Source organism: Carcharhinus amblyrhynchos, chromosome 15, assembly GCF_965287045.1.
Source record: "Carcharhinus amblyrhynchos chromosome 15, sCarAmb.v2.hapA, whole genome shotgun sequence".
NCBI lineage: Eukaryota > Metazoa > Chordata > Chondrichthyes > Carcharhiniformes > Carcharhinidae > Carcharhinus > Carcharhinus amblyrhynchos.
In genome coordinates, this window is record NC_137338.1 from 75135907 (window position 1) to 75148468 (window position 12562).

General features: G+C 40.5%; 1 protein-coding gene across 1 annotated transcript in view; it reads left to right on the top strand.

Annotated features, from left to right (window-relative positions):
- Positions 1-229: 229 nt before the first annotated feature.
- Positions 230-12562, top strand: part of LOC145352889 (uncharacterized) — a 140424-nt gene continuing 128091 nt past the window's right edge. The window contains exons 1-3 of the mRNA XM_080203190.1: positions 230-448; positions 5763-5871; positions 12024-12128. Of these exons, the coding sequence (XP_080059316.1) occupies positions 5767-5871; positions 12024-12128 (210 nt within the window). The 5' untranslated portion in view covers positions 230-448; positions 5763-5766. The remainder of the gene's footprint in view (positions 449-5762; positions 5872-12023; positions 12129-12562) is intronic.

Here is a 12562-nt window from a genome sequence, read left to right on the forward strand (position 1 = left end):
CGAGAGAGTCGTGTGCGGCTGTGCGTTGACGGCTGAGGGCGTAGGGCTAGACTGTGCGGCTGCGCAGTGACGATCGAGGGAGTAGGTTCCGACTATGCGGCAGCGCAGTCACGGCCGAGGGCGTCGGGCTCGGCTGTGCGGCTGCGCAGTGACGATCGAGGGAGTAGGTTCCGACTATGCGGCTGCGCAGTCACGGCCGAGGGCGTCGGGCTCGGCTGTGGGGCTGCGCAGTTACGGATGAAGGCCGGTGAAGGGTTCCCTGAGACGTCTGTGTGAACAACGGCCAGAAAAGCGGTGGAGGGGGTGATATTCCTTTTTCAGTTTTAACTTCCTTCCCGGGGCCTGCTGATATCCAGAGGCGGAAACTACACCAAAAAGAAAACAGTGATACCCGGCCAGGACATCCACTCCTGCCGAGTGATAACAGGGTTAGCGGGCTCTGTTGTTGGTGGGTACCTAGAGAAAGCTTCTGAGGAAAGGTCATTGATTGACCTCAAACATTTGGCTGGAGTTTGCGCTGTTTTTGATGATGAAGTGTGGCGTTCGTCATTATTACTTAAAGGCAAAATACATCGGAAGCTAAAATCTGAAGCAAAAACAGAAAACGCTGGAAGATCTCAGCAGGTCTGACAGCATCTGTGGAGAGAGAATAGAGCATAGATGACCCTTTGTCAGAGCTGAAAGCAACTCGGATGCTGTCAGACCTGCTGAGTTTCTGCAGCATTTTCTGTAATAGTTTATTGCTTTTCTGAATCTGTCCGTACCTTAATGATTTAGTGCAAACTAAAATGTAAATCCTTCATTGGTAATATGTGATATCTATCACAGGCAACAGTGGAAATTTAGTGAAAAGCTGCCCCTTTCAAACCTCCCATTGCTGTTGGAAAACCCATAAAAGTTTGAGTCTCAGGTGCAACCTATATATCGCTGAAAAATAGTTTTATACTTGTGAAATGCTGTTAAATATCTTCATTATGATTAATTACTAGTTTTTTTTTTGAAGCTATACTTCTGGAATTTTTTTCATGATATTGCAGCTTATAATTTAATACCACGTGTGTATGTTCCAATTTTTATTTTGCTGTATTTTTAAAGATAAATGCCATTTCCTGGCTAGCAAGTGAGAACTATTTTGATGTAGTGTTGCCCATGGAAATAAAGAAATGGCAGATATACTGAATAATTATTTTCTGTCCATATTTAATTACAGAAGAAAGGGTTGGTGTACTAGATATCTCAGGAAAATTAATATTGAATCGGACAGGGAGTTGCCAAAACACCATGGAGACATTAAAAGGCACTAATGAGTGATAAAGACCAAAAACGTTCCACTCGCAGGGGTTTTTATAGAAGGAACAAAAACAGAAAATGCTGGAGAAACTCAGGCCTGGCAACATCTGTGGAGATAGAGTTAGCGTTCTGATTCAATGGACTCTTTAGAACGAAGGAGAAGTAAAAATGTGCTGGATTTTACATTGCAAATGAGAGGATGTTGCAGCTTGAATTCCTTTATAAAAGGAGGTGCAAACACTGCAGATGCCCTAAGTAAAATCATAAGAACATAAGAAATAGGAGCAGGAGTAGGCCATCTAGCCCCTCAAGCCTGCCCCGCCATTCAATAAGATCATGGCTGATCTGTCGTGGCTCAGTTCCACATTCCCACCTTCTCCCCATAACCCTTAATCCCCTTGCCTATCAAAAACCCATCAACCCGCGTCTTAAAAATATTGAGTGAGGCAGCCTCCACCACTTCAACGGGCAGAGAATTCTAGAGATTCACTACCCTTTGAGTGAAGAAGTTCCTCCTCAACTCAGTTCTAAACCCCCCCCCCCCCCCCCCCCCCCGCCCCCTTTATCCTGAGGCTGTGCCCTCTAGTCTTACTGTCCTTTCTGAGCGGGAAGAGCCTCTCCACTTCTATCCTATCCATCCCATTCAACATCTTATACGTCTCAATGAGATCTCCCCTCATTCTTCTAAACTCTAACGAGTACAAGCCTAGTTTATTCAACCTCTCCTCATAGTTCAACCCCCTCAACTCCAGAATCAGCCTATTAAACCTCCTCTGCACTCCCTCCAAGGCCAAAATATCCTTGCGTAAGTGCGGCGACCAAAACTGCACACAGTACTCCAGCTGCGGCCTCACCAGTGCCCTACACAGCTGCAGCAAGACCTCCCTACTTTTATATTCAATCCCCCTCGCATCCAAAGTGTTCTCAATTTGAGAACCATTTCTTTTGCGTGGAACGTTGTGCATGTCACTCTGCTCTTTAAGAAATGGCAATGCATCATTTGGTTATGCCTTATTCATTGAATTTTTTTTCATAGATTATCATAGAGTCCTGTGGTGCAAACCGAGGCCATTCACCCATTGAATCTGCACTGACCACAATCCCACCCAGGCCCTATCCCTTTCACCTCATGCACTTACCCTAGCTAGTCCCCTGACACTAAGGAGCAAATTTAGCATGGCCAATCCATCTAACCAGCACATCTTGCGACTATAGGAGGAAATCGGAGCACCCAGAGGAAACCCACACAGACACTGGGAAAATGTGCAAATTCCACACAGTGACCCAAGCCAGGAATTGAACCCAGGTCCCTGGCGCTGTGGGGCAGCAGTGCTAACTAGTGTGCCACCGTGCCGTCCTGTGGAGAGAAAATAGAGTTAACATTTTGATTCAGTGGCCTCTTTAGAGCTAAAGAGAGGTTTAAAAAAAATGGATTATATACTGTTTTTTGAAGAGATGAGATGACCCAAGGATTGGAGAGAGAAATGTCTTTGGGTGTTATTTATCCGGACTCCAGGATGGTTTTGATGAACTCCTCTTTAGATGACTCGCTAAAGTTAAAGCTTGCCGAAGTGAAGTCAGGTTATTGGTCTGCTTAGGAAATTGGCTGGACAGAAAGAGAGAGGTAATAGAGATAATGGACAGGAACTTGAATTTGCAGAACATGCCTAGCAGTGTCTCACAAGGATCTGGGTTGGGATCTCAATTATTCACTGTATAACTTTGGGTTAGAAAATCATACAACCAAATTTGCTGATTACATGAAATAGGTGGTTTAGTAAAGATTGAAGATTCCTGTAGTCTAGTCAAGTGGGCACGTGTGTCTGATAGTGTTCAGACCGGAGAAGTGTGGAGTAGTGCATTTGGAAAAGGCTAGCAAGGGAATGTAATGCACAGTAAATGGCAGAATACTGTAGGATGTGCAGAGGAACAGATGAACAGTGGAATGCATGTTCACAGATTCCTGAAGGTGCCTGGAAAGTAAAATAAGGTGGTCAAGAAGGCATCTGGGATATCTGCTTTTGTTAACCATGGTGTGGAATCGGGAGGTTATGCTGGAAGTATATGCAACACTTGTTCAACCAATGCTTGAGTACTATGTGTACTTCTGGTTATCGTACTATAGGAAAGATGCGATTGCACTTTAGAGGCAGTTTACAAGGCTATTGATGGACTGGAGAATTTTAATTACAGTACAAATAAACCTTGAATAGGCTGGTGTTGTTTTCTTTGGAACTGAAGAGGCTGATGGGAAACTTAATTTGAAGTGAATACATTTGAGGGATTTGAAGGGGTGCCTTATTCCCCTTGGTTGAGGGATTCATAATCTGGGGATTAAGTTTAGGATAAGAGATCAGAAGTTTAGAGAAGATTCAAGGGAACATGTTTGCATCCAGAGTGTGGTGGGGATGTGGAATTCAATGCATGAAAGAGTCGTAGAGGCAGAAAGCTGCATAATGTTTAAAAGGTACTTGGATATGCACATGAAGTGCTGTAACCTACGGTGCTACAGACTGAGATAGAAAGTGGTATCAGCTAGGTGGCTATTTAGCTTTTGTATCCTCTTTGGTTATCTGTACCTCTCTTCAGTCTGTACCTTGTTTGAGTTTTGAAGGTATTTCAAATAAAATTGACATTCTTTTCTTCAGCTATGTTTTGCTTTTGGAGATTATTTCCTGCCCTCCCCATGATTTTCTCAAATTGTTGATGCTAAAATAGAATGTTGAATGCTGAAAAATACCTGTAAGAAAATAATGAACAGTCTGTATCCATGCCCAGGTCTTGCTGCACAATGTTCAGGTTCAGACTGATAAGTGACATAGTGCCACATAAACAAGCCCATCTCCAACAAGAGGTAATCTGCCATTGCCAGTCTATTTAATTAGTATCATCAAATCCCCAATTTCAACATCCTGGGGCTCACCACTGAGGTGACTCGCTCCTTTGATTCTCTGAAGGTTCTGCACTATCAAGATACGCGTCTGATGTGTGATGCAATTCTTTTCATCACCGTGCTGGCTATAACTTCAACAAAACTCAAGAAAGAACCAGGTCACATCACTGGGTCCCCAGCCACCATTTTATATTATCTCTGCCTCCCCTACCAGCATGACTGCAGTGTGTACTGCCTGTGGGGTGCGTTGCAGCTTTGTCAGCAGTGTCCAACCTTATGACTATCCCTGAGAAGGACAAGGACAGCAGAATAACATGGAAACCAATTTCTCCTCCAGGCCCTACTCAATGCTGACCTGGATATCTATCACTATTACTTCATTAACACAAGGTCAAAATCCTGGAACTCTCCAACTCATACCTGATGTTACTTGCAGTTGTTCAAGAAAGCTACTCATGACCACATTCTCAAGGAGGTGCAATTAGGGAGGTGCAATAAATGCTCATCTTGCTAGTGGCACTCTTGTCACAAATATTAATTTAACAAAAATAGATCTTTGGACTGGCATTGAAAGCTGACTTTAATTCTCATTTATATGTTGCAATCAAACAGAGTTTTTTTGTTGGAGGATATGAGGTGACCTTATTCTACTTCAGTGCTTCCCAATCCTATCTCTCACCTCAGTCCACCAGCTTCTTTAGTGCGTTATATCCTGTCCTTTGAAACTGCAGTTGCCCCAAATAATAACCTTTGAACTTTATATTGGAGTAGGAATTTGATTTTGTTGTCTTGTTGGAGTAGGAATTTGATTTTGTTGTCTTGTTGGAGTAGGAATTTGATTTTGTTGTCTTGTTGGAGTAGGAATTTGATTTTGTTGTCTTTTTGGAGTAGGAATTTGATTTTGTTGTTTTTTTACAGATTTATTTTAAGAGCAACGCTGTAGTCTTGTCATGACAGAAGAGTATGCCTTCAAAATCAAACACTGGGGAAAATAGTATTCTTATTGCATAACATTGACATGCAAAGTATATTGCTATTAATGCACTTTCAAAAATAACTTATAAAGTGAAGTTTTCTGACTAGTTTATACAGTTATTTGTTGTGGCCTGTGTTTCCAAAAAATCCTGTACGATAAATTCAGATTAATTTATTCTGGGCTGCCTTTAGCCTGAACTCTTTCCTGATGGCCTGACTTTAGTTTTTTTACTGAGGAAATGAAGCTTTGGATTAAGTGAACAGCTGTGAATCAAACGACTTTTTGTGTTTTACTCACTGGCTGTGAAGCTGGTTTGCTGGACCCAGATACAGGCCAAGCCTTTGGCATGGAAACATGGAACCACAGTATGGTCAAGTATAGTTGGTTTGATTACCTTGATTGTGCTGCCTTTTATTAAAAAAAACTTCCATTCTTAAAATTATAAACCTATATGCTGAGCAGACCAAGCAGACTTTGTTTTTAAATTGAGGTCCATAGTGGGGCTTGAATAATTAGCTATATAACATGGCTTTGAGATCCATAGTGGGCTTGAATGACTGACTATATTATGTGGCCTTATGTTAATTTATTTAATTTCTTTAGTGAGATGTCATTAAAATGTGGATTTTGCAAGCAGACAAAAGAGGAAGCATTCTGTGGAGAATTACTCCATTCTCAGGATCGTCAACTGATAGTTCACCGCAAATGTCTGGTAAGTGTGTTTCTGTTGGATCATGAACAAAATTATATCTTTAAGTTTTAATATTAATTTAGTTTCATAAATGCATGGAACAAGCCTTTTTTTTCAGTGAAATTGTTCCTGCCTTTGGGCCAGCAAGTGCAGTCACGTGCTCCATTAAAATCTTGACAAGTGGAGGCTGAAGCTTTGAGGCTGAATTCTGGAATAATGTTCAATGGGATACTTGTTGCCAGTAGATATGGGTACACTCCTGCAATCTATTTTGTAAGTTTTAGGGGCCTTCCACCTGCGTGGAACTAAATATCATTCCAACTAGAATGAAGGTAGTTATGGCCATGGACTAGGTGTTCTTGTTGCAACCTGCTAGATCATTAATCATCTTGCGAATCCTCCCTCCCACTATATCATGCTGTTTTCCAAGGGAAGAATATAAAGATACACAACCAGAACTGGAGTTTCTAAAGATGAACAATTCAGAAAATAAATATTTATCAGAAAACATTTTTCACGGCACTGGCTGTTTTTTTAAACTTCTCCAAAGCTTTTGCATTTAATATTTGAACTTGATTTTTGTCTGTTGGTTATTCTGTTTAAAATACTGATGACACCAACTTTGCTTTTTGGTAGCCCTTCCCATTTTCCATTTCAGTTCGAGTCCACCTCAAAAAATGCAAACTTGGCAACCACAGGTTTCATGAAACAATATAAAGTTTTGGGCTGGAGAGGTGTTGTTCTGTCCAGCATACCTTCTTATGACACTAGAACTAATGGAAAACTGTTCATTTCCAATTTTGAAAGCTACCTTGATTTTAACGGCTGTTTGCTGTACATTTTTTATTACTCTCAATGCTGAAGGAGGCCAATCAGCTATTAAGTCTGCACTGACATTCTGTTGAAAATCTTTTGCCTGAATTTCTCATTTCCTTGGCAATTCTTAATTTTAAACTTTGTCACCTAGTCCTTCAATCCTATTCCTGACAAAAATCCTAGTCCTTCAATCCTATTCCTGACAAAAATTCTTCTAGCTCTAATTTCTCAATATGCTTTTAAATTTAATGAAGACCTGTGTCAATTCTCTTCTCATCATTTTCTGGATCTCAGAGTAAATTTTTTTTTGTTTCCCAGTTTCAAAATGAGACTTTGATGGACTGTTTTGTAACATGATATAGTTTCTATAATAGAGACAAAATTTGAACAATACCCACATGAGGATTTGGCTTGGCCAGATAAAACTTCAGAATCATGACGTTTACCTATTCCAGCATTTTAGAAACATAGAAAATAGGAGCATCAATAGGTCATTCAGCCTTTCAAGCCTGCTCCATCCATTCACTATGATCATGGCTGATCCTCTATCACAGCACCATAGACCTGCACTCTTCCCTTGATGACTTTAGAGTCTAGAAATCTTCTCTATTTCCTCAAATATATTCAGTAACCTGAATTGCTACCAAGAATAAAGACGTTTCTCCTCCTCCCAGTTCTAACTGGCCCACCTCATATCCTGAACTTTGACGCCTTGTTCTTACCTCTCCTCCCCCAAGGCCTTGCTAAAGTCCATATAGATAACATCAACTGCACTGGCCTCATCTACCTTCTTGGTTACCCCTTCAAAAAACTCAATTAAATTTGTGAGACATGATTTTCCACTCACAAAGCCATGTTAACCATTCCCAATCAGTCCTGGCATCTCTAACTGCCTGTAGATCCTGTTTCTCAAAGTACCTTCCAACAATTTACCTATCACAGTTGTGAAGCTCACTAATGGTTCCCAGGCTTTTCTCTGCTGCCCTTTCTAAACAAAGGCACATTTGCCTGTCCAATCTCCAGGCACCTCATCCGTGACTACTGATGATTCAAATATCTTGGCTAGGGGACCTGCAATTTCCTCCTTAGCCTCCCACAATGTTCTGCGATATGCTTCATCAGGTCCCAGGATTTATCCACCTCAATGCACTTTAAGACTTCCAGCACCACCACCTCTATAATATGTACTCTCCTCAAGACATCACTATTTATTTTCCCAAGTTCCCTAACATCCATGCTTTTCTCAACAGTAAATACTGATGAGAAAAATATTCGTTTAGGATCTCACCCATCTCTTGTGGATCCACACATAGATGACCTTGTTGACCCTTAAGAGGCCCTACTCTCTCCCTTGTTACTCTTTTGCCCTTTATGTATTTGTAGAAGCTCTTTGGATCTCCTTGCATAAAGTTACATCTCACGGGATCCAGGGTGAGGTATCTAAATGGATACAAAATTGGCTTCTTGACGTAATGTAGAGATGCTGGCGTTGGACTGGGGTAAATACAGTAAGAAGTCTCACAACACCAGGTTAAAAAGCCAAAGAGTGGTTGTAGAGAGTTGTTTTTCAAACTGGAGACCTATCACCAGCGGTGTGCCTAAAGGATCAGTGCTCTGCCCACTGTTATTTGTCATTTATATTAATGATTTGGATGAGAATATAGGCGACATGGTTAGCAGGTTTGCAGATGACGCCAAGATTGGTGGCATAGTGGACAGCGTAGAAAGCTATCTCCAATTGCAACGGGATCTTGAACAATTGGGCCAGTGGGCTGATGAATGGCAGATGGAGTTGAATTTAGACAAATGCAAGGTGATGGATTTTGGCAGGACTTACTCAGTTAATGGTAGGGCATTGGGGAGAGTTATAGAACAAAGAGATCTCGGGGTACAAGTTCATAGCTCCTTGAAAGTGGAGTCACAGGTGGACAGAGTGGTGAAGAAGGCATTTGGCGTGCTTGGTTTCGTTGGTCAGAACATTGAATACAGGAATTGGGACGTGTTGTTGAAGTTGTACAAGACATTCGTAAGGCCACAGTTGAACACTGTGTGCAATTCTGGTCACCCTATTATAGAAAGGATATTATTAAACTAGGAAGATTGCAGAAAAGATTTACTCGGATGCTACCGGGACTTGATAGATTGAGTTATAAGGAGAGGCTGAATAGACTGGGACTTTTTTCTCTGGAGCGTAGGAGGCTGAGGGGTGACCTTATGGAGGTCTATAAAATAATGAATGGCATAGTCAATGTAGGTAGTTACATCTTTTCCCAAAGACAGGGGAGTCTAAAACTAGAGGGCATTGGTTTAAGGTGTGAGGGGAGAGATACTTAAGTGTCCAGAGGGGCAATTTTTTCACAGAGGGTGGAGAGTGTTTGCAACAAGCTGCCAGAGGTAGTAGTAGAAGCAGGTACAGTTTATCTTTTAAAAAGTGTTTAGATAGTTACATGGGTATGATGGGTATAGAGGGATATGGGCCAAATGTGGGCAATTGGGATTAGCTCAGGGGTTTAAAAAAAAAGGGTGGCATGGACAAGTTGGCCCAAGGGCCTGTTTCCATGCTGTAAACCTCTATGACTCTATAACATCCTTGCATCCAGTGTATCTAGCTCTGTCAGAATTTTATATGTTTCAGTGAGAACCCACTCATTCTTCTAAACTACTATGAAAAACAACCTAATCAACCCAATCTCTTCTCCTCTGACAATTTTGCTGTCCCAGGAATCTGACTGGTGAACCTTCGCTGCACTCCTCCTATAACAATTGTGCCCTTTTTTAGGTAAAGAGACCAAAACAGCACACACTACTCCAGGTTTGGCCCCACCAAGGCCATTAACAGCTGCAGTAAGACATCCTTCTCCTGTATTCGAGCTATTTTGCAAAGCAGGCCAACATATAATTTGCCTTTGCTTGCTGCACCTGCATGCTTACTTTTAGTTACTGGTGTACAAGGACATCTAGGTCCCTTTGTATGAGTGTATTTCCCAATCTAGCACCATTTATTTTGCTGTTCTGTTTTTCCCACTGCTTCCATGATTACCTGTGAATACTGAATTGACAGTTTTAATTATGGATCCACTAACACTTGTGGGTGTCTTGTTTGCCCTCTTGGCTCAAATACATTAACATTTGGCAGTACCATTTAATCTTGGTTCCACCAAATTCCTGATGTTTCCATTCCCCATGTTGAACACCAGCTGACCATTAATTTTGTCTGCAAGATTTCTTTGGGTTACAGGACATCGGTTAGCATAATTTGCTACTGATAATTTGGTACCATTGGTTAACTTGGACATGTACTGTCCCTGTAAGTCGTTCATGAAAATTATGAAATGAAGAACAGTTACAACTGTAGCACTTGTGGAATCCAGTGTTAACTATGAAATCTCTTTATTGCATCCCTTCGCTTTTGAGGCTCCAATTTAACACAGAAATGACATCCGAACCACATCCACCCCATCACTAAGATGCCAACTTCACCTCTAACATCACCTATCTCTGCTGCTATCTTAGATTATCTGTTGAAACCCTCATCCATGTCTTTGTTACCTCTGGACTTGACTATTCCAATGCATTCCTGATTAGCCTTGAATCTTTCACCCTGCACAAAGTTGAACTCATCCAAACTTAGCTGGGTGTTTCTGACTTTCACTAGGTCCAGTTCACTTATTAGCCTGTGAGCAATTCTCATTCTTGTTCTCAAATTCCTCTTTGGCTTCTCCCCTCCCTACCTCTGTAACCGCCTCAACCCTGAGAACTCTCTGCTGTGCCCCTTCAGTTCTGACCTCTTGTGCATCTCTGGTTTTGGTTACTTTGTCATTAGTGGCCCTGCTATCAGCTGCCTGAGCCATAAGTTCAGAAATTCCCTCCCTACATCTGTCTGCCTCTTCACTTCTCTCTCCTGTAAGATGCTGTTTAAAACTTATCTGTTTGAGCAAACTTTTGATCACCTGTATAATGTGGCTCAGTGTTCATCTTTGTCGATGCTCTTGTGAAACTTCCCAATGTGTTTCACAACATCAAAGGCACTAATTTTTGAGTCTTTTTTTTTACTCTATTGCTTGTAGCATTTTACAAGTGCATTGAACTGATTTTAACTATATTCTGACTATCATTTTAAAGCATTTCACGTTACAATTGGCTCATTAGATGAGAACGGTTAATTATGGTGCTAAGCTATATATAATCAATTGAAACCTGTGATCCTTTGTGGATTATAAATTGTCATCATCTAGTTTCCTAGTTTATGTTAATATTTTAGCATTAAGATTGGGTTCTGGGGTATTAAATGTTTAAATGAAAAGTAATGGAATCTTTGGAGGTCATAAAGTATCAGACCACCCATATCAAATGTCTTTCTGTGTGTACTTACAAGGCCATGTTTAGAGGGCAAAATGAAGTGACCTTCATTTATTGGGAAACACTAAGTCTGAGGAGAATTGCTTGACTTGGTTAGAAATTTAAATTAATTAATCATGATAGTTAAGAAGTGGAGTTAACGTAAATTTGTATTTGAAACTTCCCAGCTTTGCCACATTGCAAAGTGGTATAGTTAGGTTGCGAGGAATTACCCTGTGTATGTTTCGTTTATCTGTATGGACAGCTTGAAGCCAGAAAGTTTTTGAAGTTGGAGCTGAAAGCACTCAAGTAGGTGGTGTAAGCCCTAAGTTTGGCAGGCAGAGGAAATAGAATCATAGAATTCCTACAGCGTGAAAGGAGGTCAGTCAGCCCATCAAGCCTTCCCCAAAACAATCCCACCTAGCCCCTATCCCTGTAACCTCATATATTTACCCTGCTAATCCTCTTGGCACTTATGGACAATTTATCATGGCCAACCCACCTAACACACCAGTGAAAATAATTTGCTAACAACTCTGGAACAATTGTAGACCAGGAGAGGATAGTTATTCGAAACCATGAATATTTCTCATTTTTTATTTTTAAAAGAAATTGTTGTTCAGAAATTGGGCTGAAAAGCCTCAGACTGAGCAAGGAAGCTGCCAATGTTTGCAGTTAGCCCCAAGCAAGTGCAAGACTTTCAAGAACCTGATAAGCAGCCAAAGACTCTGTGGGTAAAGTCTTAATGAAAAGGAGAGGTTCAGTTGAGAACTTTAATCTTATGTTGTGCTTTATTGTACAAGTATAAAGACAGTATTTATTTTGTCATGTTTTTTGTATATTAAAATCATTTGTTTAAACAATGAAGTCTTGTACTTTCATCCTTTCGGTAAATAATGGGGTTTTGAATTTCTCGGTAAGTGTTAAAAGTCTCTACGGGGATTTTAATAAAATAATTACTTGCTGAATATGTCAGTTATATTGTTTGTTGAACTGAAATGCTTTCCATTTTTTTCCAGTTATTTTCTTCAGTACCTAAGGAATCCAAAAAGTTAAAAAATGAAAGACTGTGTGGCAGTTCACTGCCTGCAATTAAAAGGAAATTGCAGAAATTCACTAAAATGGTAATTTTTGTTTTCTTTAGAAGAGTATTAAAATGTAGAAGTTTTCATTTTTATCTTGGGTGCAGAGAAGTAGCACTTTGGTTTCTGACAGTAATGTGACAGATGTAGCATAGAAGAACTCTTTATGTAGACTTAAATCAATAGTGTTCCAGCATATTTCTTAAAGTTTTTTTTAAAAACTTCCAAAGAAGGCGAGATTTAGAAGGAGGTGTTTGAAATTATGAAGGGCTTTGCTAGAGTAAATAAGGAGTAACTGCTTTCACTGGCATTTGGTATTGGATAGGTAACCACAGATTTAAAGCAAAAGAACTGGAGGAAAATCAGGGTTTTTTTTAAAGAGTTATGATTTGGATTACACTGCCTGAAAGGATGCTGAAAGCTGATTCAGTAATATATTTTCAAGTGTATATTCCTTCTTAAATTTTAAGATCAAG